General features: G+C 44.1%; 3 protein-coding genes across 10 annotated transcripts in view; 2 read left to right on the top strand and 1 right to left on the bottom strand.

The window, feature by feature from the left end:
- Positions 1-6,847, top strand: part of LOC118512641 (germinal center kinase 1) — a 43,331-nt gene extending 36,484 nt beyond the window's left edge. For 6 of the 7 annotated variants that reach the window (XM_036057351.1, XM_036057352.1, XM_036057350.1 and 3 more), the window contains 6 exons: positions 513-1,022; positions 1,096-1,241; positions 1,320-1,518; positions 1,605-2,282; positions 2,354-2,526; positions 5,561-6,847. In XM_036057351.1, the coding sequence (XP_035913244.1) occupies positions 513-1,022; positions 1,096-1,241; positions 1,320-1,518; positions 1,605-2,282; positions 2,354-2,526; positions 5,561-5,603 (1,749 nt within the window). In that variant the 3' untranslated portion in view covers positions 5,604-6,847. Of the gene's footprint in view, positions 1-512; positions 1,023-1,095; positions 1,242-1,319; positions 1,519-1,604; positions 2,283-2,353; positions 2,527-4,104; positions 5,046-5,560 lie in introns of those variants that run through there. The other variant, XM_036057348.1, reaches the window with a different exon arrangement.
- A 2,025-nt stretch (positions 6,848-8,872) lies between these two features.
- On the bottom strand, positions 8,873-13,757 carry LOC118512642. The gene is made up of 6 exons (XM_036057353.1): positions 12,883-13,757; positions 12,779-12,815; positions 12,519-12,638; positions 12,290-12,435; positions 12,025-12,198; positions 8,873-10,298 (listed from the first exon to the last, which is right to left on the bottom strand). Exons 1-6 carry the CDS (start codon positions 12,933-12,935, stop codon positions 9,743-9,745), a joined length of 1,086 nt encoding a protein of 361 aa, XP_035913246.1. The 5' UTR covers positions 12,936-13,757; the 3' UTR covers positions 8,873-9,742.
- A 7,417-nt stretch (positions 13,758-21,174) lies between these two features.
- The window catches only part of LOC118512640 (lachesin-like), a 49,308-nt gene continuing 42,634 nt past the window's right edge, over positions 21,175-27,848 (top strand). For both annotated transcript variants that reach the window (XM_036057343.1, XM_036057342.1), the window contains exon 1: positions 21,175-22,111. In XM_036057343.1, the coding sequence (XP_035913236.1) occupies positions 21,973-22,111 (139 nt within the window). In that variant the 5' untranslated portion in view covers positions 21,175-21,972. The remainder of the gene's footprint in view (positions 22,112-27,848) is intronic.

Here is a 27,848-nt window from a genome sequence, read left to right as displayed (position 1 = left end):
GATTGTATCGCTTCGATGTGTCTCGATACCACTTTCCTCTTTCATAATTGATAGCGTAGTTTCGTTTTCAATGCCAGAGAAAAGCGAAAGATGTTTCTGCATATCATTTCGGATGCAGATGCACGATACAAACAATGGACTAAATTTTCCACCTCACTGTACAATACAGTATTGAAATGAAAGGAACTGCATCCGGCTGGAAGACGATACAAGCTACGCGTGGTGGTGTGTCTTCCGTGAAGCCATGATACCGAGCGATCGCGGCAGGCATTTTGTATCGTCTGATGCATGGTTCCGTTTCGATGAGCTAGACAAGCGTTTCATTTTGTTTGAGGAGAAATTTCAGCTAAACGCGCTTTTGCGGGCATATATGCGAGCACGGAAAAGACAAATCATCCTCATTTTTGTCAGACTTTCTACCATGTTTGCGCTTTGATTTTGCTCATAAAAACTAAGACACTCCGTTTTTTGTATGATTAATGCTTTTTTTCTTCGCTGTTTTCCCAATACAGGGCACCAAGCTATGGATCATCATGGAATATCTCGGAGGTGGATCCGCCCTAGACCTTATGAAGGCGGGCCTCTTCGAGGAGATGCACATCGCCATCATATTGCGCGAGGTACTCAAGGGTCTGGATTACCTGCACTCCGAGCGCAAACTGCACAGGGACATCAAGGCGGCAAACGTGTTGTTGAGCGAGCTGGGCGACGTAAAGCTGGCTGACTTTGGTGTTGCCGGGCAGCTCACCAATACCACTTCCAAGCGGAACACCTTCGTCGGCACACCCTTCTGGATGGCACCGGAAGTGATAAAGCAGTCCATGTACGATTCCAAAGCCGACATCTGGTCGCTAGGTATTACAGCCATCGAGCTGGCCAAAGGTGAACCACCCAACTCCGAGCTGCACCCGATGCGGGTATTGTTTCTCATTCCGAAGAACAATCCACCACAGCTTACCGGTAGCTACACGAAGCCATTCAAAGATTTTGTCGAAGCGTGCCTAAATAAAGATCCAGAAAATGTATGTCTGAAACGAGCTCAATCCATCGGTGGGCAGAAACTTTGTATTTAACTGTGCGCTTTTGTCATTTCAGAGACCAACAGCGAAGGAGCTGCTAAAGTTTCCTTTCATCAAAAAGGCGAAGAAAAATTCATACCTAATCGATTTAATCGATCGGTACAAAAAGTGGAAGTCTCAAAAGGGCGAGGAAAGCGAAACAGAATCAGAAAATTCGGATTCGTAAGTTTTTATTGCTCTCCGTATGCTAGTTTTCGATTATGTTTCCTTTATTTCATCGATTGTTTTGTTATATTTCAGTGAGGATTCCAAACAGGATAGTGATCTCGATGAACCGTGGATAATGACGGTGAAGGGATTGAATTTTAATAACTTTAACAAAAATGTGATGGAAGACCCGCTTGGTTCACCGGTAAAACACAACGGCACTAGCAACGTTGGCGGAGTCAGCTCGAACCGTGATAGGGATTATAATTTGAATCAACATAAAACAAGTCAGGTAAGTGAGTTATATGCCATTTTGCTTCTGTGGATGTATGGAAAGGTAATGAATTGTGTCTAACTTACTGTTTACTATTGTTTTAGCCACGAACGTCCTCATCGCCATCGCATCAGTCCTCTTCGACACTGATTGCAGCCAACAATGCCACCAACAACAGCAGCAGCAACACCAGCCCAATCATTGTGGATTCGCGCAAGGAGCGCGAGCTACAAAATCAAATCTCTGCTATGCAGCTGCAAAAGGAAAAGGAAGCGAGCTTAGAACGGCAACAGCAGCAGCAGCGGGATCATCGCATGGAGCGTGAATCCGAATGGGAAAAGGATCGTGAAAAGGAACGGGAGCGGGAACGCGATCGGGAACGGGAGCGCGACCGTGAACGGGAACGTGACCGTGACCGTGAGCGGGAGCGGGAACGAGAGCGCGATCGTGATCGTGATCGTGAACGTGAACGAGACCGGGATCATCGCGAGCGGATAGAACATCGCGATCACCGAGAAAAGGATCGCGAAAACAAGGAACGAAAGATCGTTGCCTCCGACGGGCTGGGCGGAAACGAGAACGAGAAACGCAGCAGCAGTTTGCGACGCGAACGGGACTCACCGAGCCACAACAACACCAGCAGCAATGGCAACTCGCGTACCAACAGTATTACGAATGTAAATAATAACTCCAGCAAAAGCTCGAGTCGATCGTCGACATCGACGACGACGTCGACAAACAGTGGTTGTCTGAAGGCAATCATTTTCCCCCTTTTATCTGAGGTAAGCTGGTGGGGTGGTCAATGCTTGGCGAGGGTATGAATCTATTGTGCCTTTGCCCTTTATTTTTACAGATGCAGCGAAATTACAACAGTGGCTCCGATATGGGAGATCTACGGCTAGCCTTCGAGAGTGCCGAACGAAGTAGTCCGGGCGTGAGCGATCTGTTTGTGAAGGAAATTATCCACAAGCTCGTACCCGGTTTCTCCGAGACGCGAATCAATACGCTTATAGACAAAGTGACACGGTAGGTTCTGTCCCATTGCGCTAACGGAGCACCACTATCCCTATCCGGAACGGGCGCGTATGGTGTGGATGTGACGATGGTGATGGAATGGTTTTCTAGTGCTAAATCGTTCGTTTGTTACTAGTATGTAAAAAACAAAAAAAAACCACAAAACATATTTTACCAACGTAGTAGAGTGTGCACACAACAACAAATCCAACCCCGTAAACTTCTTTTGTAAAATGATTATTTTCTTTTCACTTAACACGAAATTAAACCCCGCTCTCGAATACATCTTCTGGAACCGATCTTGTAGGTCACGTATAATAAAAACAAAAAAAAAGGTTGAAGGTTACGGACTTTTGTGCGACGACGATTTCGAAACAGTTTGGACGCGGAATGCGCGAACTAAATATCTTTCAAGCATCGATTGTCCAGGCAGTCGTAAAGACGCCTTACCTTTGGGTAGGACTCTCGATGCTCGTCGGCATATTAAGTCGGCCAGGGTGACTTTGGATGTTTGGAAGGAATATCCCTTACCGGCATGGTGGATACTTCAGCATGAGGACTTACCTTGGGTTACGGGACAGCCAAAACTCTTGGAATATATGAAACGCCCGGTTTAGCCTTTGACATGTCTAATCCTGTCCGTCGATTCTCTTCGACTGGAGAGCAAAGATTCCTTTTACTCTCTGGAATGACATGTTTTCTTACAATCGTTTAGGTCTTAATTGCTCTGGTGGTTTTGTAATCAATACATGTTCCAAATTGGATTTGTGGAGAAGGGTATATGCATGCTAGCATTCGAAAGGAATCCATCCAATGATTGCTTGACCAATTGACAGTTGCTATAGTACGCAGTTGGCTCAATCGCTGCCGTTACAGACACAGAGCTGTTAGTGACGTATCCAGGGCTAGAGCTTTTCATCTTGCTAATCGAGAAAACGATTGCTCTAGGAATGGAGCGTTGCCCAATGCGCTTACTGAGCGCTTGATGGCCAATAACACATTACTGGTTCTTTCGTTTACCACAGCGGGTTACACATCTTTATCGAGTACAACCCGGGGTTTTAGATATTCTCTCCTACGAAACTCGAATGGATGATCCTGAAATTCCTGGTTTAATTTTACGACGCGCTGCTTATGTATCGGCTCAACGGACAAATAAGTCGCTTCGGCGCCTTCCTATCGGAGCTCGGAGCTCCTTAGATCGCTCGAACGCATTTAGCTTCGATCCTTTGAAACAAATCGTCTACACGCATTTTAAGCTACGTATCGGGGAATTGGATAGAATCGCCATTCCCGTGTAATAACGATTACTTTGCTAACAGTCCACGTCGCACTGGTCGTAGATAGTTGCGCATGAATGTACCACGAATGGGTAGTGAGCTCACTGACTAATTCTTCTTCACAAGTTCGGTATTAAAACTGGTACTAACTTAGCATAAGCCCGCCCTAACATGTTGCAGAATACGTTTGAACCCAATGAGGCGTTACACTTGCTGTACACTGCATTGGGATGTGTATACATTGGTTCTTGGTTGTCTTTGGTTGTACAAAAGTGAGCATTTCCTACCGTTTATTTTTATTTTCTTACAGTGAATCCAGGATTAAGCGATAGAGCGATACTAAAGCGCTGGAGTTTTGCTTGCTCTCTAGTCTAGCGTTTCGTTGTTAATGTTTTCCCCCTGGCAGCTATAAGATATTTGTGCGTTGCAAGACACGTGAATTGCATCAGGAAGCCGTCATAAAGCACACTTCTACTGATTGCAATCTTTGCCGTGGTCCCATTATCAGGCACCCGTCAAACCGCTACGGTGAACCTAGAACTACAAGATCTTTCCGGAATTGTGCGAAGCGTGTAGAAAACTGTTTTGGTTAGTTTTTCGTTGCTTTTAATTTTTTGTTTGTTTAAGAATTTAACTCCGCCACAGTCTCACTACCACACTCCTACCTTAACGATTGTGCGTGCGTCAAACCATAGCAAGGAAAGCTCGCGCAGTTTTTTGTTTTGTTTTTCGTTACAATTGTTTGCACAACTCCGTGCGCAGCGCAGCGTTTATATAACAAAAAAAAAATTGAACAAGGTATAAAGTGAATAAAGGAAGGAACACAGGATAACGGCGCATTCGGCGAATCCCGTTTCAAACCGAATAGAATAGTTAAGTGACAATTCTAAAACAAAACAAAAGAAAACAGCATATGTTACGGTGTATCCCAAATAAAACCGAAAAATGAAACCCATCAATGCACGGTTCACGTGTTGTGTAGCCTTGCTCTCTTTGCAGGACACAGTAGTAAACACGTGTGTGTGTGTACACGTCAACCAGAGAGCTGTAGGTCGATTGCAATTCTATGATTAGCAGGGTCGAGGAAAGTCACGATAAGGGGGGCGCGCGATGGTTTATGACAATATTAACTGGTTTTTGCTAACTAGCAAGTAAGGACAAATTCATGAGCTAATGAAAGAAATGGCGTAGAATGACTAATATGACTGGAACCTATGGTCGCATAATAAAGAGCAAATGTGTATAAAAAAACGAGTTTCTCCCCACTGACAATGGGTTTTTTTAGTGTAATAATACGACATTAAACATACAGTATCACACTAACCACACACGTACACACACACACACACACGTATTAAGAGTTTAATTTAAACCGCACTGAGTAAAAATCGACATTGTTGTTATTGTTTGTGAAATTGTACAAATATGTTAGAACGCGTGCGTGTATGTGTAATAATTTTGTTTTTGTGTTTGGAACGTTTTAGTTTATTGCATTATACACCTTTGCATCAAAAGAAATATGTACATTATTACTTTCTGTTTTATATTGTAGTAAGTGAAAAATTGAAACTAATAACCGTTACCGAACTTTAATTTCATGGTTGGTTTTCTTTTTTGTTAATCTCTATATTGATTCGATATTTTATACCTAAATTCTTTATACGTTGTAAAATATTACTTGAAAAAGGGTTTCATTATTCCTAGTAGAAAAAACATTCATACTTATGGAATTTATATGCTTTACATTTTCCCCATTCCTTCCATAGCCGAGCTTCCGGTAACTCTTCTAAGATGGCGGTACTGTACTAGGACAGTTTCAACCTGCAGTGCAAATAAACAATCGAATGTACTTAGTTGCTTGCCTTTCTATTTGTCACCCTTACGATTGCGTATATCGGCTACACGGCATTACTCAAGCACATTTATCAATTGAGCTGTTTGTTTAATTGTTTTCGTTTTTGTTTACACGGTTCACGTTATTGTAAATCTTTTAGCCGCTTAAATATAGCAGCGCATGTTCGTGCATTAGGCTGGGAAGGTTCCTGTTTAGCTTTTGGTTTGTTTGTACCAGCGCCAAGACGAGCGAGATTAGAAATTGAAAGTCTTTGAAAATACACACGTGTAATGCTAGCGTTGTAACTAAATCATTATTAGAATGTAAAGCATGTTCTTAACCCGTACTGAAGCTTGTTTGTGTGTGAACAGGTAGTGCTGCAAGTCGTCCGGAGCTGTAGACAAGCATCGTTCAGGTGTGTAGGATAATCGTTTTTGGAGATAGAAAAACCAATTATTCAATTAGGTATCGGAGGTTAGCGAATTTGTTATTTAATTTGCGACAGACGGTTTTGTAAAGCTATTTTTTAATTGCGCTTATCGCCCGATAAAATTTGTCCGTCAGCTGGAAACGCTTCAAATGAGTGGAAAGAAGCGCATATTTTACCTTACTTTGGAATTTAATTTGGTTCGATAAATTTACACAACGGAACAATCAAACAACAGACACCGGTGACGGTGGCATAAAGTAAGCAATTAAAATTTTGAAACAACACACCATCAATCAAAACAAAGCCGTGTAAAGAAACTGTTCGTCGACCGGTGGAGGAGAATCGCCACAAAAAGGCATTAATTCACTCAACACTATTGTAGTGTCGAGTTAGATGTTTAGGAGCAGAAAAAAAGAAACACACAGACACACACACACAGTAGGATTGCTAGTATGGGAATTAATACAGGACATAACGAAGGGGGGAAATCAATGGGTGGTCATCAATGTATAGATTTTGTGGTTAACAAAACACCACAACACGGGCATGGAAAACTGTTTCCGGATGAGATATCGTTGTTTTGCACCATGTAATACACACACGCGCATACACCTTACAAGCATGTACTTGTGCTTGCCACTGTGCATGTTTAATAGGTCGAGCGTTTAGGTCGAAAGTGAGGAGATGGACTAATAGAACAGAGAAAGCATGAAGATTGAAAGAGCCCGTAAAGGTGAATAAATTTAACAAACGATAAAAGCAAAACAATAAAATAACTTATTAAAACAATTACTAAAACCGAGCGTTTTTTTTATTTGCTGTCGGAAGAATGGATAGTTCAACACGTTTATGCGTATGACGCACGTGTCATGCTTCTAACATCCTGTAATTGGGTTAAAATGCGGATTAACTCAGCCTGTTGCTAGCTGAGCTTGCCCGAGTTGGAAATTGATTCATGTCCTACCTCAAAGGTCTTATTTACCATCTGCAGATTAATGTTTGATAGTTCTTCTAGCGTTCATGAGGGCAACAATACCTGGGGTCCTTGTTGTTCTCATTCTACCTCTACGTCGTGCCATTGGTTATTACCGAGGCCGAAGAGAATAAAAATAAGGATGTTTATTTTAAGCTTCTACGTTGTGACAGCGGCGCCAGTCTTCACACGGCAGGACCGGGGTTCAAATCTCATCTGGGTTGTTCTCCCGTAGTGAGGACTGACTATCCAACTAGTAAGCCAGAAATGGCAGGCATGACTTACGAGGTCGTTAAGCCATGAAAGAAGAAGAAGAAGACTTTACGCTGATGACGTTAGATCGTTTCTTCCTGCCCGGTGTTTTTTTCTGGCTTAATGACCTTAAATGTTTGGTCAATCAGGAAAATCTTCCTCTGAAAATTCCTCTTTTGGTTTCTTTCCGTGCTCTAGTTAAGTTTACAGGCGAGCAAAATTAGCAAAAAAGTAAAGGATACTTACTTATCAGGCGCTACAACCACTTTGCGGTCTTGGCCTGCTGCAACAATCCTCGATACCGCTCACGGTTAAGCGCCGTCGTCTGCCAATCCGTTATCCCGGCCGTTCTGGCGGACGCATCAACGCCATCACTCCATCTCAATTTGGGCCTACCACGCCTCCTCTGTGCGTGTGGACGGTCTTAAAGGACTTTACGGGCTTGGTCGTCCGGTGTTATTCTCATGACGTGACCAGCCCACCGGAGCCTGGCGAGTCTAATTCGCTGCACGATGGTAAGATCATCGTACAGCTCGTAGATCTCGTCATTGTAGCGGCTCCTCCATTGTCCTTCCACACATTCGGGGCCAAAAATCCTTCTGAGCATCTTCCTCTCGAACGCGGCTAAGCGGGTCTCGTAAGTTTTGGACAGAGTCCATGTCTCAGAGGCGTATGTGAGTACTGGGACTATAAATGTACAGTCCCAGCTTCGTCCGTCGCGACAGGTATTTAGAGTGAAGGAGTTTCCTCAGGCTGTAGTATGACCGTTTGGCAGCCAGCACCCATTCGCGTAACTCAACATCAATGTTGTTGACGGTGCTGACTTTTGACCCCAGATAGGTGAAGTTTTGGACGACTTCGAAGGTGCGGTCACCTATCTGTACATCACCTCTGCGTTAATTAGTGTTTGTTAGCAGGGCCGCTGGTGGTGTCACCATCATTTAGGTTTTCGCCTCGTTAATCTCCAACCCGAGGTTCTGTGCCGCACCTTCCCTCAAACCAATGATGTCTAAGTCATCAGCGTATGCCAGGATCTGGACTGACTTATAGAAGATGGTCCCCGAAGTTTCCACCTCCGAGTCGCGGATGGCTCTCTCTAGCGCCAGATTGAAAAGAAGACAGGCAACTCCATCTCCCTGGCGCAAAAGTGAAGGATGGTTCCGGACAATTTTGAAGAAAAAAATCGCAACCGAATTGTCGAATCTGCATGAATCGTCGGAATCGTCCGATACTGTCGAAACCGTCCAGAACCGTCCGGAACTGTCGGAACTGTTGGAACCGTCTGTAATTGTGGTCACAAGTAGTAGAAAGTGAGAGCCCATAAATGGGATTTATGATTTTTAAATGGTCAACCCGTTCACCAAAGGTGTGGTCATACTCACTTATACTGGATGTCGGTTCCATTTCCTTGCAATCGAAACTAGCGACAAACCAGCAGGATCCAGAGTGAAACTATCAAATATGTAAGGTTAGATAGGAGTATTTGATCTCTTGGCAAGAGTTAATATAACTGTCCCTTCTAGAACGTTTCGGAATTAAAAAAGAGTACATCAATTCCTCGACAGACTCCATAAACCAACACCCATCGATTGAAGTGGTTCTATCATTTATGTATATATATTTCATTCACTAAATAGTATGAATTTTGCACTCCGTACAACAGAGGCCAACAAATGCACAAATTTCATTGTTATTGTGGTAGCTGGCCGCAACTGCGCGTCACCTGCTCCCCTCCTCCTTACCGGTCTGTTACGCTAAAAGATAAAATTAATATTCTATTAACACGACAACAATACAGCTATCGGAAAACTCGGGAAGGACACTCTAGTTTTGTTACCGTGGCCGTAGGCGCTACGGGGGCGATAACCGCTCACAAACAATTAAGTTAAACGAAGGTTAAAAAATGCAACGATGTGTTATACGTATCTCGTACAAATTGGTGTTTGTGTGTGTGTATGTATATTGCATATAAATAGATTGACACCGTACCGTACCTGGTGGGTACCTTGACGGGGAAACCGTAACCGAAATGGAAAGCCGGCCTTCTGTCCAACGAGCACGGATGTGAGACCAACCGTCACTGGAACTCGCACTAAAGAGGTGTTGGAGAAGTTTGTTGAAGAAACGGGACTAGAACCAACACGGGCCCCACCTATTTGGTGTACAGTAACGATAGTTGAATATATATGTACTTTTCGGAATTCGCTAGCGTTTTAAGTACTGTAATACGTTGTTTCACGTTGGTGCTAATACATCCATACAAACCACACACACAATAAATATACTCGATCTCCTGTCCTTCCTCTCTCTCTCTTTCGCTCTCTACCGATAGTACTGTACAAGGCTTAGGCTACTACGATGCATCGGTTAGATCCATCGGCATTTCAATCATCCCAACGAGGGGGGCGAGAACAATGAGTAAAGTTCTCCAAGTCCTCCCCATCGCTACCGTTCGCCGATCAGCTGCTCGGCAAATCGTCCCTCAGCGTGGCGCCGGTTTCGTTGAGGACGCGATTTTTTAGCTGCTCAATCTCCAGCAGCAACTCCTTGGTGTCGTAATCGAGCGATTCGTTCTCCGACTTTAGCTGCCGATCCTGATCGATGTCCCACTCGAGTGAACCCTCCGGTGTCGATGATATGTGCGAAAGGTCCGACGACTCGCCGCGCGTCATTCGGTCCACACTCGTGAGACTGGCCGTGTGCTGTTCTAGCGATGGGAATGGGCGTACGTAGCTCGGCACGGGATGAATGCAATCGAGCGATCCGGCGATGTCGACCGGTGGCGCGCTAGCGTTGGGCGACATTGGGCGATGAGATGATGATCGGCTGCTTTGCGCCTGGTGCATCAGCGGGTGGTGCAGTTGCTGGTGGTGGTCCAGTTTGCGTAGTGCGTTGATGCGATCCTTGCTGCGTTTGAGTGTGGACCACTCTTCGATCTTAAACACCGATTCTTGCACCGAGGCCGGAAAGCTTTGCAGCTGCGAAGGTCCCATTTGATCGTCCTCCTGTGATAACCTAAAATTATTTAAAAAAACAATATTCATACATAAATTTTTCATTTTGTTAGTTGACGACTGTACGTCAAAAGTCCCTCTTGATGGATTTTTGGCTGAATGCAGCTTGAACTTATAGTCTATCCCGCACCTGGGTACTGCTCTAATGATTATCATCTGCTACATAATCGATTTAAATTCCTTTTCCGTTTGTTTACTCTCTAAAAAAAATGGACTTTCATCTCAAATAAATGTTCTGATCTGTCTTGTTCACTGTCTCTCTTGAAGCAACTCTCCAGCATAAAGGACCTTGGCTTGAGTGGGGTTGTCTCATTCTTGACATCTAAGTATTAAATTTAGCTCCTAATCAATACGCTTAATAAGGCGTTTGGTTTTGGGACTCTGTCTTTCGAATACGTGATCCTTTTTGTTTTAAATCATTTTTCTTTTGTTGAGTCAGATCCGGTTTAAACCTTTCATTTTCTCAACGGAAATACCGGACGACGATTATGTCCCCGTAAGCCATGTTCTGGAGCTAGGCAGGCCAAACCCTTTCGACGTTGTACAATCAAATAGGAAGGAGACGAAGTTCCCTTTCTCTCATCTCTCATCTGGCCCCATTTATGCTTCTTCCAGCCTGCATCTGCGCGACAGACCACTTCGATGTCTATCTCACCTTTACGGGGCCAACATAGCCCGTTCTTTAAAGCTGATAAAGATTCCTGTAATTCCGTTTTCGTCTTCACACGCCACCCAGTAATTTCCTTTGCTGATGCAGTTTAGTTTATAAGGACTTACAGGGCGTTTCGCTAACATCGGTAGAAGTGTTTTTTTTACTCGTAGTTGGCTTAACATATCAAAACAAGCAATATCTCGTTCGAAAATAAACAACTTGTCTTAACAGTTGACGATGCTTTGTCGAGTGAATCAAACAAGTTGACGAGGTCAATCAACACTGTACCAATTATAACAAACAAATCACATGTATATTGATGACGCGCGGCGTAAACCGAATCGGATCGGAACATCATGAAGGTTGCGCTGTGTTCCTTGAACAGACGCAGATGGAAAACAGCGGCGGGAGTTTTTAGAAAGAATTACACCCAGCAGACGATCGGATTGCGTTAGACAGACGCATACCTTCATTCCATTCCAACACCATTCTCACCTTCATTGAAACACCAAAAAGGAATTAGTCACGATAGTAATATTCGTTTTTGCGACCTTTCCCGGTAAGACCTCCGGACTTGTTCCGTATTCTTGTGCCGAATCGAACCTTTATCCATGCAGAGGGTGGCTATTTCCAATGATCAGAATAAAGATTTTGGTAAGCTACTCTAGCTCTAGCAAGCTACTCTTCCTATAAAACAATAAATAGTGTTTCAAATTATATGCATGTCCTAATAACAATATTTTTCCCGCAGGAAACTGTCAAATTTGGCTAGCAAACCTGAACCAATATGGTTCATATTGCTACTCAAATGAAATAAAAAATCTAATCTAAAAATCTATTATTGAACTGAACTATGCCTCCATTGACTGCAATGAATGAAAACTCAAACGTAACTTGTTTTGTAATGTAAGTGATACAATTAAAAAGATACAAAAATTATAAAATTGAGTCGGATTGTCGGAAATTGAATTATAAACTCAATTTTATGAAATAGTTGACGGCAAAGACCATCCTAATGGAAAAGTACTAGGCGCCTCCATCATAGCATTAACAGTGAATCATGATTACCACATACCACTGACTCTGCTGATAACCGTAATCATTTTCCCACTCCAGATCGATCGAGCTCCCCGGCGTGGAGGTTTGGTCCGTTTGCAAATCGTTGTAACCGTTGTTCGTTTTCCGATGGCCATCCTTCGACACGAGCAGCAAAGAATGTGCATCGAGGCACTGCAGTTGAATGTCCAATCTGTGTAGAACAAGTCGAAACGAACCGGTTAGAGGCCTCTCTCTCTCTCTCGCTTTCTCACACTATGTTTATCATCCCTTTCCCGGCTTACCCCGACGTTGGATGCTGATTATGTTTACTTGTGTGTCCGCCAGCGGTGACAGCGCGTTTCGAAAAATTATTGTGTTTCACTTTGTTCAGTCTTGCGTAGTCCACACTCGTTTTCGTCCAGAACTTGTTGAAAAAGTTTGATTTGCGCTGAAAGTAGCGGAAGCGCGGTGAGCAATGGGTGACCTGGACCACCCGGAAGTCACTCCCGAGCAGCGAGACCGGACACTTACATTTGATTTGATTTTTATTGCTTCTTGCAATTCACCGCCAGCATCCTGGCCTATGCCGCCACCACCACCACCACCATCCTGGTGTCCGTCATCCGTGCATTGCATTCCCTCGATCAGGATCTGTGCAAATGGATTTTTAATTAAATTGTGTTGCTGCTGCATGCTTCATCGGGTAGCCGACAGGAAGGGCGGGTGGAAGCCAAGGACAGCAAGCGGGATGACGTTATTACGCTCACAGCTCTTGCTGGCGCTTTACTTACCTCGTACTGACTATCGCTGGCACTCATCCGCGTTCGGCTGGGAAGAAAGTGATGCGAATGCAAATGTATGTGAAAAAGGAATGGTGGCGGCGGCTCTTGCTTACCTCATCCCTCCATTGGTGTCGTCGGAAAGGCATCCTTTGAGGCAGTTGCCCATTTCGCACTGGGTTCAGAAGCTTTGCACGGGAAAAATGGAACTTTTCCCACTTCCGACGCCTGTGCCTTGGCTTGGGTTGGCGGTGGCCCGCAATCATGTGACGTGATCTTCGAGCTGAACAGTGCCGCAGAAGGTAGGTGAGCCCGATGGCTTCAGCCCAACGCCCACCCTATCTATCCGGAAGTGAACGCAGAAATGGACACACTTCCGGACGACACACTGTGGACAACACCATGGCGCATCAAGGGGTGAGTCATTCTGTTTGTTGTTGATACAATGGGTGTGATATGTGACGCTTTGTTTTCTGTCCGTACAACTGGTAAATAGCTCGTACGCTATGTATGTATAAAATCACTTAACTTCACTATCGTTCTACTTTGATCGTTGTTGTAATGCACCAGAAAATGATAGCGAAAAACAAAACAATGCTCTACACACCGAACGAACTGCAGTCGGAGCAAACGTCAAACAAACAAACGAGAATGCGGGACCGACCTGCTGCAATGATCAATAAATTCAACAACTCGCCTCCAATAGGCTTGTTCTGTCCTGCTCGCACTACCTGCAGCGCGGTCACGCATGACATAGTAATTGGGAAAACACCTAACCCTGGCCTAGTCAACACAACACACCCAACACAATTTTTCGTGATCGTTGTCGAACTGTTACTTGCAAAGCCGATGAACTATGGTGAACATCTCTTGTAATTCAGTCACAATAAAACAAACAGAAACGCAATAGAAAAACCGGGTTTTTATGGAAGCAAAAGGTTCCTGCGACCTGTGACTTTTGACCAGCGCGAGACATCCATCGTGACAGCAAACAGCTGACTCGGGCTACGCTCGGCTACTCGCAATCGTACAATAGCAATACGGTGGGGCGCAGGCGCCATTGCTTTGTTTACGTTTTGTGGCGGTATCGTACCGGCGGCCGGTCGGTTTCTTTGTGTGTTGCTTGGATGGAGAAAGCATTTTCTTGCAAGGGAAAACGGTGCACGTTACTTGCTTGAAGTGCTTTTGGGAAAATGGTGTTCCCCAGTGTTTCAAAATGGCGGTTAGACACGGCAAGTTTGATTCCGCATTCATTTATGCTTTCAAAACTGAATTTGTAATGATTTCTTAAATCTATTGTACTTTATTCACTTCTAAAATTATGGTATAAAATTATGCGTTTACGGATTATCCGATCTTGGGCGTCATAAGGAATAAAAATTGGGCATCAGGTAAGAGTGTTTCTGCGGACGGTAGAACTAGTTCCATATCTTATCCCTACCGGAGCCAGGTTTTATTATGAGGCTGTCAAATGAGAAATTAGCAGAACACCAGATAGAAACTTTGAAGAAGAGGATAATGTTACAGCTATATAAAAAAAAACTTATTCTTCAAATAATCAAAATGACTCGATGCTGTGTAAAGGTGCGAAATGATGTAAAGTATTTTATATCCCAATACACAATTATAACAATGCACTGTAAACTGATGCAAAGGTCTGGGAAAAATCGCTCTCGAGAGCTGATTTGATCCAACCGATCCGGATCCGGCTAGGAATCGAATCTCCGAATCTGGTGAATGTCTGCCACTGTTCAGCTAAAGAAAATATCCTCTCGTAACGTACTGATGTTGCTTGCTTTGACATCAGTTTCTATGCTAGTTTGCATCACTTTGGATACTTGTATTGCTCTTGTATTTTCATCACCTCAAAGGGTTTTCATCAAAACCTTATCATTATTGTTTATTGTTCATTGTTTATTGTCATTATAATTCAACGGGCCACGCAGGGCCCCCTTGAAGCCTAATTGCTAAGACACTTAACAGTTATAAGGACGTACCATTCAAATACAATTTAAAAGCGCAGCGCGTGACATGTCCTTTTGGTGACGATTACTGATACAATTATATTCACGGCACATACGGAGAAAGGGATCAAAGGTGCCAAAACGGGTTCGGCGATCCTCTACGTCAAGCAGCGTCCTTGGGCGAAGCGGCCTGGTTGGGACGTATAAGTTGAGCCCAGAGAGTGGTGGTGGGGTGTCAATCCGGTAGCCCAAAAGTTCCGCAACAAACAGTCTCTGGGCGTTGCAGTTTCGCTGGTTCAGCGACTCGATTCCCAAAAGCGCACAGCGAGCGTCGTAGTCCACTTGAAACCTCCATTAACGCAAAGCGAACCGGGTGAATTTGCGCTGGACGGATTCCAAACGAGCCAGGGGGAGCAGCAGATGGCCACCATACAATGGAGGCATACTCCAGCACCGATCGAACCAAGGAGCAGTAGAGCGTCTTGATTGAGACCGGGTCCGTGAAGTCGCGAGCAAGTTGCTTAAGCAAACACATCAGCTGGTTGCCCTTGGTGACGACGTGTTCGAGCTGTTCGTGGAAGCTCAGCTTCTCATAGAGGAGTACTCCTAAATTCCTAACACAGCCTTTACGGACAATAGTAGAACCGTTTAATGAGTAGTCGTACACCAGTGGACAGCGCTTTTTTTCTCAACGTACAATTCAAGACCATTCTCTGAACACCAGGACTGGAATGAACAAAGTGCAGCTTGAAGGCGGAGTTAGTCGGAGAATAGCTTCGCATTATCAGCAAACAGTAGGTGGCTTCCAGTGGGGAGCACCCTAGTTACGTCATTGATTAAAATGACGAACAGCTGTGGTCCGAGGTTGCTCCCCTGAGGCACTCTTGAAAAAGCAGGATTTATTTTAAATTTTATTGATTTTATCAAAGATTCGCTCCGGGATCCAACCCGGGATTCGATCCGCGATTCAATCCGGGATCTGATCCGGAATTCGATCTTCTTGTCACATGTAGAACTAGATGTGGCAAAATCCAGACTCAATGCAGTTGCTTGAGCATAAGGAAGATTTTTTACTATGCCGAATGTGCGATATCCTGGTTCAAAATGACTACGGATACACAAGAATCTTATTCATCTTTGACAAAGAGATCGAAATCTCTCTTGGATTTCTTCCCTTTCCAATTCCGTAGAGAGTCATCAGGCAATATCATTGTCAAGTTTAGCTATTTTCTGTTAATGGTTCGTTGTTATTGATTTTTCATCTTTAATAATTTTATTTATATTACGGTATTACGGCTTGACGCCGTATTTTCAACACCGCATGTGTTGACTATTACAAATTCAAAAAAATTAACAAGGCATTTCCTCTCTGTTATTTGCCTTATCCCGTTTCATCTTTAATAGTTCACAATTAATTTGTGTTGATGGCACCTATGAAATATAAACTATTATACGTTAATGATGATGATTGAATAGTCTATAGTTTATTAGTGTAACGCTTTACTGACTACTTTGCTTCGTTTAAAACTGAAGTCACAGTGAGCCAGATGTGGCAGGCCGAGTTCTTTAAAGTGGCTAGTGTCAAAGAAGTAAACATGTTAATGACGACATCGATGTACGCTAGTCGCTTCTCTGCAATGGCGATTTACACAAAAACAAGTAGCTGGTCTGATACTTTCAACGCAGATCTATCTGCTTGTTCTGCAAAAGCCCCTCCAATATTTTGGTGACTCCCGGAACCATGCATTCTATAAGCGTCAAAGATGCGGGCTGTATTTTCAGACCGTGCGCTACAGGTGTGGAGATTTGAGGCTCGCTAGAATGGACAAGCAGCATGACGATTCAAACAAAAAGGATCAACTTCAGTTTACACGAGCTACACGGCCTGATCGTTCTTCTGTAAATAAGAAACAAGAATATTGTTGCCACAGGTGTGAGACTACACTGGATTATCATAGTGAGTGAGAGGAAGAGTCCTGTGAATGAGATCTGTGCGAGATGATAATGAAAGGAGATGCATTCGGTCGATCTGCCCGACTTTTTTCACGTTCATGTCTTCGCAAGTATCAGACATCAGACACGGAGATTGTTTTACCTTTTCCTTCTTTGCCTTTGCGGATGTTATACTTGGGACATTGTACGCGTAAACCTCATCCAGATTGTTTTTCCTCGTAAACTGGATTTACTTTCCAGCTAAGTGTATTTCAAGTCAAATTTTGGGCCAGGGCATCTTGTATATTATAAAGGAAGAAGAAGACGAAAACTTTATACTTCATAAATAAAGCATATTCTTCTTCTTTGGCACGACAATCTCGAAAGATCTCGGCCTGTCATTTCTGGCTTTCCTTTACTTCATTTACTCGTAACTCAATAGATTGCGTACTGGAAGGTGATCTGTATTGGAATTGAACCCCGGTCCTGCCGTGTGAAGACCGGCACCGCAATTGCCTCGGCCACCGAACTGCCCTTAGATGCTGACATCTCAATTGTTCAATTGCATATACAATAGTTCAATTTTCTTGTTAATTGTTATCTCTTATTCGCATTAAAATGATGGATTCTATAGCTTGAAATGCTGTGGAACTCATGATTAGTTATTTTCGGTACATTTTTCATCTTCTTCTTTGTTACAACCAATGGAAGGATTGAGGTCTTGACCAATACTTTCAGGCTTTTTTGACTAATTTTCACTCGTAGTGAATCACGTGGCCACAAACGAGGCTCTTTCTGAAAGATCTGAACAGTTGACTTGAATTTGCTACGGACTTTGTCGGTTAGTTAGTTTGATTTTAAGAAAATTGAAACACTGACCAAATCTTCACTCAGCCGTAAATTCTCCTGAAATGCTAGAGCATTCCATCACATCATTGAGCAGTATAGATTTCCTGGAAAATTGCTACTGCGGTTGAGGACTACAATTGACGGATGCTGTCTTAATTCCTTCACGTTACGGATGTGAAGGATCGATATCATCAGACGTACATCTGCAATGGTATGCGAACTTCAGAGACGTATTATTCAGGAGAATCGTATGATTCGTTACTATTAAGGGCCATATGAACTTCTGCAACCTTCACTGATACGTCCAGTATTCCTTTACGAACACTAGGTATAAGCTTCATCAGACGAGAATGGAAACACTCGGGACGTTTTATAGCCTTATTCATTGCCCAATATTGTAAAGGGAACTTTGTGTCTCATGAAACTCCTTTTTATAATGTAGCTTATAGTATACTTAACTTCAAAACTTGGCCCAAAATGTTTCCTACGGTCCTTTCTTTTTAGCTCACGCTTGGCTGTTCTGAATTTTGTGGTAGGATACAAAACACAAAGCAAACTTTTTTTTGCTTGGCTTCTAGTTTGTCTTTCAGCCGCTTCAAGAGACAGGATCTGCGAGGAATCTGCGAATCTCGAGTTTCTGCTAAACTCCAATAATGACACACATTTTATGTTTGGCATTAAGAGATCGAATTTTTGAATTTATATGATTCGATGAATATTCTATTGGAGTACAATAAATGGGGCGGAGTACCGGGGCTCAAATCCCATCCAGACCGCCTCCCCGTACATAAGGCTGACTACTTTACTACGGGTAAAATTAAGTCACAGAAAGCCAGAACTGGCAGCCCATAACCGAAGTGGCCTTTTAGTGCCAAGGAAGAAGGAGAAGAAGAAGTACAATAAATAATTTTAATGAATGTAGGAATTTACACACATTTAATATAAATTTTTATGTTCTATAAAACTTCTGCACATTTCGTGTGATATTCTCACTTTATATGAAAAAGCTGAAAATTGTTTATGTTTTTTATGAATATTTTGACAAATTGCGCAGATATTTAGAATTCAAGTTATTTATCCACATATAAACATTAAATACTGTCAAATTATAAAATCCGTGTATCTCCGATTCCACGCAACGCGAGTATCACGGATTGTCGGGAATAGACTGTGAAAAGTATTAAAAAAAAAAAATTAGATGTGATTTTCTTTGACTACAACTTTAATTAATCTCTGCCTTACATGTTTGCCTTTTAAGAAGTTTCTCCCTTAACGCGACGATTAAAAATTTACAAAAATGACGTCCAATTTCCAACTGAGGAAAAATATATCTAGACCAACATGTATTCAATCGTCTGGTTAATCATTCCAAAAACTGCGTATCAAATTGTCAAGAAAGAAGCTTGAGCTATGAGTATAGCTTTTTAACACTAAAAAGATTGATTATCTAACCCAACAAATTTAATGAAGAAGAACCTTCCGTTTAACTATATCTTTGCTAACGTCAAAAAATGCTACAATAGATTAAGACTTGTGGTAGGAAACTAGCCTCTATTTTAAACAAATAGATTTATCAAAAAACTACCCAAGAAACCTTCCCGAGGGCTAAATACACACCTTTAATTTGCTCCGACCATGTACAATGCATAATGTATTTTTGATGGTCGTTCCGTTTCGCCTCGGTGTCTGCAACAGTCGATCTTGCTAACCATGCTCTGCCGTCGCTACCAAAACAGTGCCACCCTTTTGTAAAACAGTCAACCGCTGTCGTGTGTCGTCTGGCGAAACAGCTGTTTCGCAGCTCGAATTAAAGTTGATCTCAGCTGGCTCGAACATTCCCGGCTCATCCGATTGTCGGCGTAGATTAACCGGTCCGCCTGAGGGAGGGAGGGTGTCCATGTTCCTACCTTAACGTTTGCTGAAAATTGCATGCCAGCCAGAGCACGTCGTCCTTGGGGTCAATGTTACCTTGTGTGCCCGCCCTCCCCGAAGAACGATAGGATGAACGATCTGGATGGGAGCTCGCGACAGAAACAGGCACTGCCAAGACTGCATTCCATCTTGCCCGCACAGTCTGGTCGGTAAATTGACGACACCTTGCACACGTCACACAGCATGGCCGATTGGTGTAGGAACGAGTGGATATGTTCCTTTTTTTTGCTATTTCTGTTTCCATGAGGATTTTCCCACAAGACAGGGAGAAGAAAAATGTTCAGTTTTCCCCAGCCAGTGCCGAATCTTGCACGAACTCGAACCTTCTGGCCAGAAGCGTATGGTCCTAGGGAAATGAAAAGATATGAAGCACCGAGCACTGAGCTGAACAACAGTCACAATCCACACCCTGGCCGAGCGGACCAACGGAATCGAGCGAATCTTGGGCTGGAAAAGTGCGCAGCTTTCCAGCAATCGGAACCGAAAGAGTAAGGCGCGTCCGAAAGCTTGCGAGAAAAATGAGAAATGTGGCTGGGAATATAAAATTCAAGCAAAAAGAAAAACTGCATCACCCGATGTACATCAAAAACTTAGGAAGAAAACTGCTGAACCAAGCGGGGTTTTCTATTCGTAATATTGAACCCGAAGAAAGACGGTAAACGGAAGAGACAGAGCGAGAGAGACCGAAAAGCTCAGACCAAAGAACTCCGTAAGAAAAGGCGAGATGAAATGTGGCAAGATGAAAAATGCAAAAGAAATGCGCGTGATTCGAAGACATACCGTTTTTGGGAAAAAGGATTCCTCCTTCGTCGGTTTCCCGGAGCGCACGCGAGAAGATTGGAAGACGACGACGACGATGACGAAAGCTTCCACGAGCTTTGCTGGAGGTAAGGAACGGCACCAGAACCGGGCAGGCACAGGGCACGATGGTCGGTGGGGAAGTACAGGTCCACCATGAATCGAATGAATTTGATTGGTTTACGGATAGCACCAGACGGGAGTGAACGAAACGGAGCATGAGTGTTGGCCATCTTTCTCATCGTTTGAATGAAACAGCACCAAAACAACGGACGGATTTTCCGGCACCAACTAACTGACGGCCGTCAGAGCGAGATGGTGTGCGCACATCTATGAAAAGCGCAGAAGGGACTTCTTGTGCGCCGGAAGTCGGAAGGAAACTTGAGACGTCGTTTTTCATCGTGCCGAGCGGGGAAAACTGTATCGGATGTGTTTGGTCGGTTTGTTTGTTTCGGCAGCCCCGTTTATTACTACTGCACGTGCGCAATAAAACCCGATCAACCCAGGGAGGAAAAATTCCCTCATGGGACCGGAGACCGTTTTCCCCTCACAGCAGCGCGTACAACGACTCCGGGTGTGAAGGGGAAATTTCATGGCCTGCCTATGCCTTTGATCATTTGCCGGAGGAATGTAAACAAACAGCTAACGAGATTGGGAGAGCGTCCGAACGATGCCCACTGTTGCTGGATGCTGTACGCTGCTGTGGCGTTCTCTCAATTGCTCTGGCCCTCTTCGCCCGCATTTGACATTTCGAAAAGTAAACACAGAGAGTGTCATCGCTAGCCGCGTGCCGAACCACGTTGCTGCTGAGATCGATGATGCTGACGATGATGATGGCGATGATGATGATGATGATGGGTGGTGATGCCGCTCCGGATACACATGTGCGGTCGTTCAGCGCAGTGCGCTCGGATGGATGCGGTACACGGAATGCGTTTTCAGTGTTGTCTCGGATGCAGCGTCGTGCGGAAGCAAAAATTCCCGTGAACCACGGTCACGGCGTTCGGGTCGGTGTTTGTGAGCTAAGCAGAGGCGGTCCACGGCCCGTATGAACTAGCTGCCTGCTGCTCGTACGTAACCGATAACGATCAAGCAATTGGAAACAAATCAAATTATCGATAACATCGGGTCGGAAAAAGAATCCGGGAAAATCGAGTTCGTTCTCCTGGGTTTGTCCCGCGGGAGAAATGACTTGTCGGGCGATATGATTTAGTGGCAAATGAAAGGTGGAAAACTGCTGGAAACTAGTGATGTGTGCTACTTCGATGATAGTGAATCAATGCATTGCGTTTGTGAGCGGGTGAATGAGACTTCGTTTACAAGGTGATCGTGCTTTGGCGAGTGCAAGTTAGTGGTTTCGAAAATCTTCCGACAAAGTAAAAATATAACTTACATAATTCACCAAAAAACCAACAGCAAAACAATTGAAAAAGTGCACGAAATAGCTGAAGATAGAATGCATATAACTAGCCTGGTGTATCAATGATCATACTCGAATCGTCTAGCTGCTAGTGTTCTTGGTGGAATTGTTGCAAGAAACAAATATAGAAGCTTATGAATGTGCTTCTATCCCAACAAATAATTTCTCGCGACTTTACGCGTTTCTCTCAGTGCAGTTGAAGATCGTGATCGTGTCACAGTGCATTTGAAGATCGTTTGTAACATTTGACCGTGGTCTGACGTGCGGTGAAAGTTTGAGATACTAGCGCATCTTGATCCACTCTAGCAAGGATGGCCCCCTTTGACAGTGCGGGGGCCTTCCTAACGATGGCCTCCCTGTTGCCGGTGAAATTGTTGCTGATTGGGCTGTTGGCTCACGGTGGACAGGGGAGTCCTGCGCCCTCATCAAACACGGGAATGGTTGCGAACGGTAAGTGATTGACAGGCAATTGATCAGAATAAACCTAAGTTGAAATTTTAAAATCCTTTTGGTAAATTCCTTAAGTTTTACCATTCTACGTAATACTCCAAAAATCAAACGAAATGGAAAGAACTTTTTGTAGATACTTGTCACCACCGTGACGCTTCTGTCATGTCTTACAGGCCATCATCCGTGACATTGAGTATCAGCAGGTTTCGTCTCAGATTTGCGCATTTACACTTGTTTGTTTATACAATTAAACTTGTGCTTCAAGGGAACCTCATAACAACAACTTGTCCGCTCAGCAGTGGCTTCCACTGAACGTGAGCCAACGACAAAGACACCCTCCGGGGTTGTCCTCGTCAGCCAACAAATGTCAGCCTCACCAATGAAGGTGGGACAGGGCGATTGTGCAAGATCCTTTTTATCCATTCATCGTACCATCGAACGGTGGTATAACAATCGAGCCGAGCCAAGCGACACTCCACAAAAGGATAAGCGGCAGGGATAAGCTATTTTGTTTGACTTTTTGTCCCCACTCAAGTAGGTTGTTCTTGGCGTGTGCGCTGCTCTTGGTGGGCGGAAATCGCCCCCTTCGATAGACGTCCCCCAGCTGGGGCCAAGAATAGACGATAGCGAAGGAAGCATTACACAAAACCCACGAGACATTCTGCCGCTGCCGGGATGAGCTTGGTGAGTTCGCGCCCCGACATTGTTTTCCCCGTGACTTCGTTAGCATTGATGAAATGTTTACATTCGGCGGCGGCGGGTACTATTTGTCGAGTCGTTCCGGAAAACCCTTGCCTAAAAGTTTCCGGCAGCGGGGAACACTGTGTCGAGTGTCTTCTCTTGAGCATAAATTGTGAGCGTGAAGTGTGCCGATGGATCGATTTTGGCAAAAGGTGATAAAGGGACCGATTCACCGCATTCGCTTTACGCTTTACGGGGATGATAATAAATGATCACTGCTTAAAGGACGATTAAGAAAGCCAGTAGGCGGTACCGGGACGAAGTTCGAACAAACTGTCGCAACCCACGGCCGTTGCGTTCATTTGCCTGCCAGGCTCTCAGACGCTGCAAATTGAATAATGCACAACAACGTTGACCTGATTTTGCTGCTAACGACACGTGTGCTACCGGGCAATGTCAAGTTCTATCGGAAAGATCGTTTCGAAGAAGGTGAGAAATTTTCTTTCTCATCTTAATCAACCAACTGTGAGAGGTCTGGTTGGCGAGGCTCACAAGCTACCGAAAGACGACCAGGGCTTGTACCGGTTTTCGAAATGTACGACGTTTTGTACAGCTTATTTGGGAAGAGCTTGTCAGAACCGCAACGTGTGTGACGGCCTTTTCCCCCCTGGAGCTAGTAGTCATTATCAATAAATTGAAATTCATTAGACCTCAATGGTGCCAATTAATTGGGAGGATTATTTCCTCGCCCGAAGGCGCACGGGAAGGATTATTCTCTCGTAATCTCTCTCTCTCTCCCTCTATTTTTGTCTCTGTATCGGCCCCCTGTGTGGCAATGTTTGTTTGTGTCCTTTCAGTGTGTTGTGCTCGAAGGTTGCTCGAACGAATGCAAAGTAGCACATTCAAAATCCCATTTTGCCATAACAATCTCCTGCAAGTGTTCTATAATCGGCCACGCTCGACTCACAGTATCTTGTCGGCCTGGATCGTTATCATCATCGCCATCATTGTCGTATGTTGCTGCATCGAGGTGCGATCAGCATCGTAATCAGCATTAACCTATCACGGGCTACGGGTGCCGACTATCCCAAATCAACCCACTATCCTCGCCCCAGAACGGGCGAACCTTGCAATTGATTTGAGTTTCAACGAGCCTCGCTTTCGGGGCACGTACCTGACGCGTTGTACGCCCCCCCCCCCCGGTCGCTCTCCGCAACCACCGGGGGCGCTACCCAAGAATAAACTTGGCCCACCGAGTTCATGTTGATCTTGTTTCGTCGTGAAGAATTTAATCGAATCCAACGCTTAACGCAATTGCCAGCAGCTTCGTTCCATTTCCACGGCCAACTCACATAAGCCCTGTACTAGACCTGCACTGTAGAATGTATTCTCGGTCATTTAGCATTCATCAGGCTCCGTCCAGACGTTCCTTCTCTCTCTCACTCTCTCTCGAGGTGCTTCGGAGCGCACAAGCAAAACAAACAGCACAACATCGGGAGGGAAAAAATCCAGCTAAAGCAAATAGAAAGTAAGGAAAAAACTCCGTGCTACGTAAGGGAAACCAAGAAAAACCTCTAGACTCCAACAGATAACTTTTGCGTCCTCTCCACAGATAGTGGGCCGAAGAAGTCAGGTGGGCCGCGGGTGGTAACGTACGGAACAACCAAACAACCAACCTTGCCCACCGCACTTTACATAACGACTTTCAGTACATTCGCAGTACGATAAAAAGCTGATCTGTATGCATTCGCCGGTGCGGCCACCCCCTCTCACTCTCCCTCTCTCTCTCTCTGTCTCGCTATCTGTCCACGTACCACGGGTTCGCGTTCAGGTCGAATGTTTATTTTGCAAATTTAACGTGAAAAGTTAAAGCGTTAATCGCCGAAGGCGGCCTGCAATACGAAGCTCGCGGGGCACGTTGGAGGGTCAGTGCGTTTTTTTCTTCTTCTTTCGATTCGTAATTTTCATCTACCCTGGTCAGGTGTGGCAGATGCTTTCCGAAGCAAACGTCCCTTCACCTTCTGGGCAGGATAAGCGAGACAGGATAAGACGCTAGTTGGTGGTGGCGGTGTTGGTTCGGCAGACCGGAGACTGACCGGCTGACTGGAATGACCATTAGAGCCACCCAGCCTTCAGACATTCCGTTTGTGGCGTCCACTACTCCGTGGAGCAAGGCACACACACACACACAAGGAATGTTTTAAAATGTACACCTAGCGACACCGGCACAACAAGCAGCAGCAGCACCGATGATGCTTAAAGCTTTTTATTTACTACAAGCTTGGGGAGAGGGATAAAAAACACCCCATCCAGGACCATCCAGTGTCTTGGGATGATTTCCAGCGAAATGAATGTGCAAAGGAATGCATACTTGCTTGCCGGCTTACCGTACTCGCCCTGCTGCGGGCTGTGTGCGAGGCGAATTCCTCGCCCACCGATGGCCGGACGGTTACAGGTCGTTTGGTCTTGAGCGAAGTGGATAATCTGCCGAGTTCATTAATTCAGATTTCTTCTGGCGAAAGATGTGACAAGAATCGATGTGGTGCGTCCTACGCAGCCCAGTGATAAGGTGTGTGTGTGTGTGTAGCCAGAATGCACGACTTCTTTTCAATTTCTAACGATCGAAATGCATGGCCATGTTTCGGTTGGGGCTTGGGGTTTTCTTTGCGAGCAGATTAATATGTTGCCGAACCGATTGCACGTACTGTTGTTATGATTTGATTAGCTTAAAGGACGAAACGTGTTTTTGAATGTCCCCTGCGCTTTGCATGGCTAATACGGGACCTCCTTGTCCATGCATAGGACAGCTAATGTCGAACAGAACGTTTATGAAGGACGATCTTACAAGCTCATAGTTGTTTTTAACCTTTCGTGGGATGTAGTGAACACGGCAGATTTTGTTTATTTTCTTCTGCACACATGAGCTCAATTTTACATAGGGGTTTTCTCTTAAAGCTTCCTCTTCTGCTTGTTAGCCACTACATCTTCGAGAGGTCTCCTAGGTTTATCAGTCTCAAAAAAAAAGTAAACTTTTAAAGTAATCTTGAGTGACCATAGTGGATCATTCCAGGTTTTATAAAAGAATAACATAACAATTTGGATAGTTGGATTAAATATAATAAGTAATTGGTAATTGAGGTATATACAATGTTTTGAATTTGTCTTAGAAAGTGACAATTATATATTAATTTTTATTATAATAAATACGTCTTTGAAACGCAAGGCGACCGCGGCTCCGGTCTTCACACGGTAAGACCGGGGTTCAAATCCTAGTCTAGTAAGCCAGAAATGGCAAAAATAACCTAAGAGGTCATTCGGCCAAGAAAAAAGGGAGTCTTTGAAACATTTGGATCGCATTTGACCACCAGTTTGTTAAGATTTCACCACAATTAGACAGGAATCGTTCCAAATTTCATATCGTCAAATGGTTTGCTTTCGGGCTGCTTATGTCTTCACCATAAAGCACTGAAAAACATCATACTGAATTGTAATTTTGGAAGATCCTTGAAGCCCTTTGAGGCCCTTTGAGCCCTGTTGGGTTAAGATCGACGCCGTTAACGTCTCTGCTACCGAACATCCAGAAATTAAAATTATTTCGGGTCTTCGAATGCTTCTTAAATCACGTCAGTAGTGTTAGTGTTGAACTCCAAGACATCAATCATTACTTATGTTTTATAAAATATGCATTTACTAATAATTATAATATATTTTATTTTATACTAATTTGCAATAAAAACCCGCATCGAATAAATCAATTTAAATCCAAATGTTAATGTACTTTTCCTTCCTGGTTCACCACTGTTCCTGTTGTTCGATTCCATTTCCGTGTCAAACCTAACACCCATAAGTAACACCGTGATCGACGTAGTCACGTAAGATTTTGACAATGCTTTGAAGGGTGACGGTAGGCCCTTGAGACATTCCGTTGATGGAGATGGAATTAAACATACAGCAAAATAACAAAAAAAAAACCAACCGGAACGAAAAGTCAACACTTCTTTCTGCCCGACTCTTCTTCCAGCCGCAGCAAAAAAAAAAGGAGTATCGCATAAAACATTCGCAGCAGTGCGCATTTTGTCACCGTGTATGCGCCATTTACCAGGCCATGGAATGTGAACTGGAGGGCGAAAACCTACATCGTTCTATTAACCATTATTAGGTGTGAAGTGAAAAGATTCGAAAATTAAATTGAAATTCGTGAAATTTTCTGCATAATTTAATCGAACGAATAGCCGTCCCGCGCCGAGCGTCACGCCTTCCGATTCCGCTTTACGTGTTGCTTTGCGGAGGACCACCCCGGGTTCCTGACGATGGGTTGGAAAACATTCTCTCCCTCAGCCTCGTTTCCTTGCATCTTCCTCTCCAATGCCGGTGGGATGTCGCAATCCTTTTCCGGTGCCCGATAAGTTTACGCATCGTCGGAAAGTCAACCGTTCGTTTGTTGTTTTCCCGGCGCTCTTACAGGGCGCTCGCTCAGTGTGGGCTCGGTTTATTATTCTTTCGCTCGTTCAACAATTCCAATGGAGCACGCCTGTGAAAGATTGGTGAAAAATGATACTGCACGAACTTTCACTTTAGGCAGCGCAACCACTACTGGAACCATACCGGGTCGGGGTCGAAATTTAAGTCTTTAAACACACAAATAAGCCGAGAACGTTTGGAGAATGTGTTGGGGGTGAATGGTTCAAATTCTTGCGCTGAAAGTGGATTTTATAAGGTACAAGTAAAGGTACCTGTTACGTCGAATGCGGGTGTTTGACAAGTAATTTCTTCCATAAATTTGTTAAAAAAGTTAAGTTAAGAAAATAAAGTAATTCTGAAGAGACAGTGTGAGAGACATTTTGCAAAAATAGTTGAAATAGTTTGTAACCTAACTTTGTAGACACTCTTCTTCCGGAGCAGTTCCTCGGCTCTTTGTTTGCCTTTTTGGAAAATTCTTTGTTTTTTTTATGTATAACTTCTAAATAAGTTGCATGTTTTTCAATGTATTTCTGTTTTTCTATTTTTTTGTACATCCGTTCCTATTTTATCGCCTTTCGCGATCTTTGATGATTCT

Source organism: Anopheles stephensi, chromosome 3 (assembly GCF_013141755.1).
Source record: "Anopheles stephensi strain Indian chromosome 3, UCI_ANSTEP_V1.0, whole genome shotgun sequence".
Lineage (NCBI taxonomy): Eukaryota > Metazoa > Arthropoda > Insecta > Diptera > Culicidae > Anopheles > Anopheles stephensi.
Note: the sequence above shows the minus strand (reverse complement) of the source record. Positions and strands in the feature narration are given on the sequence as shown.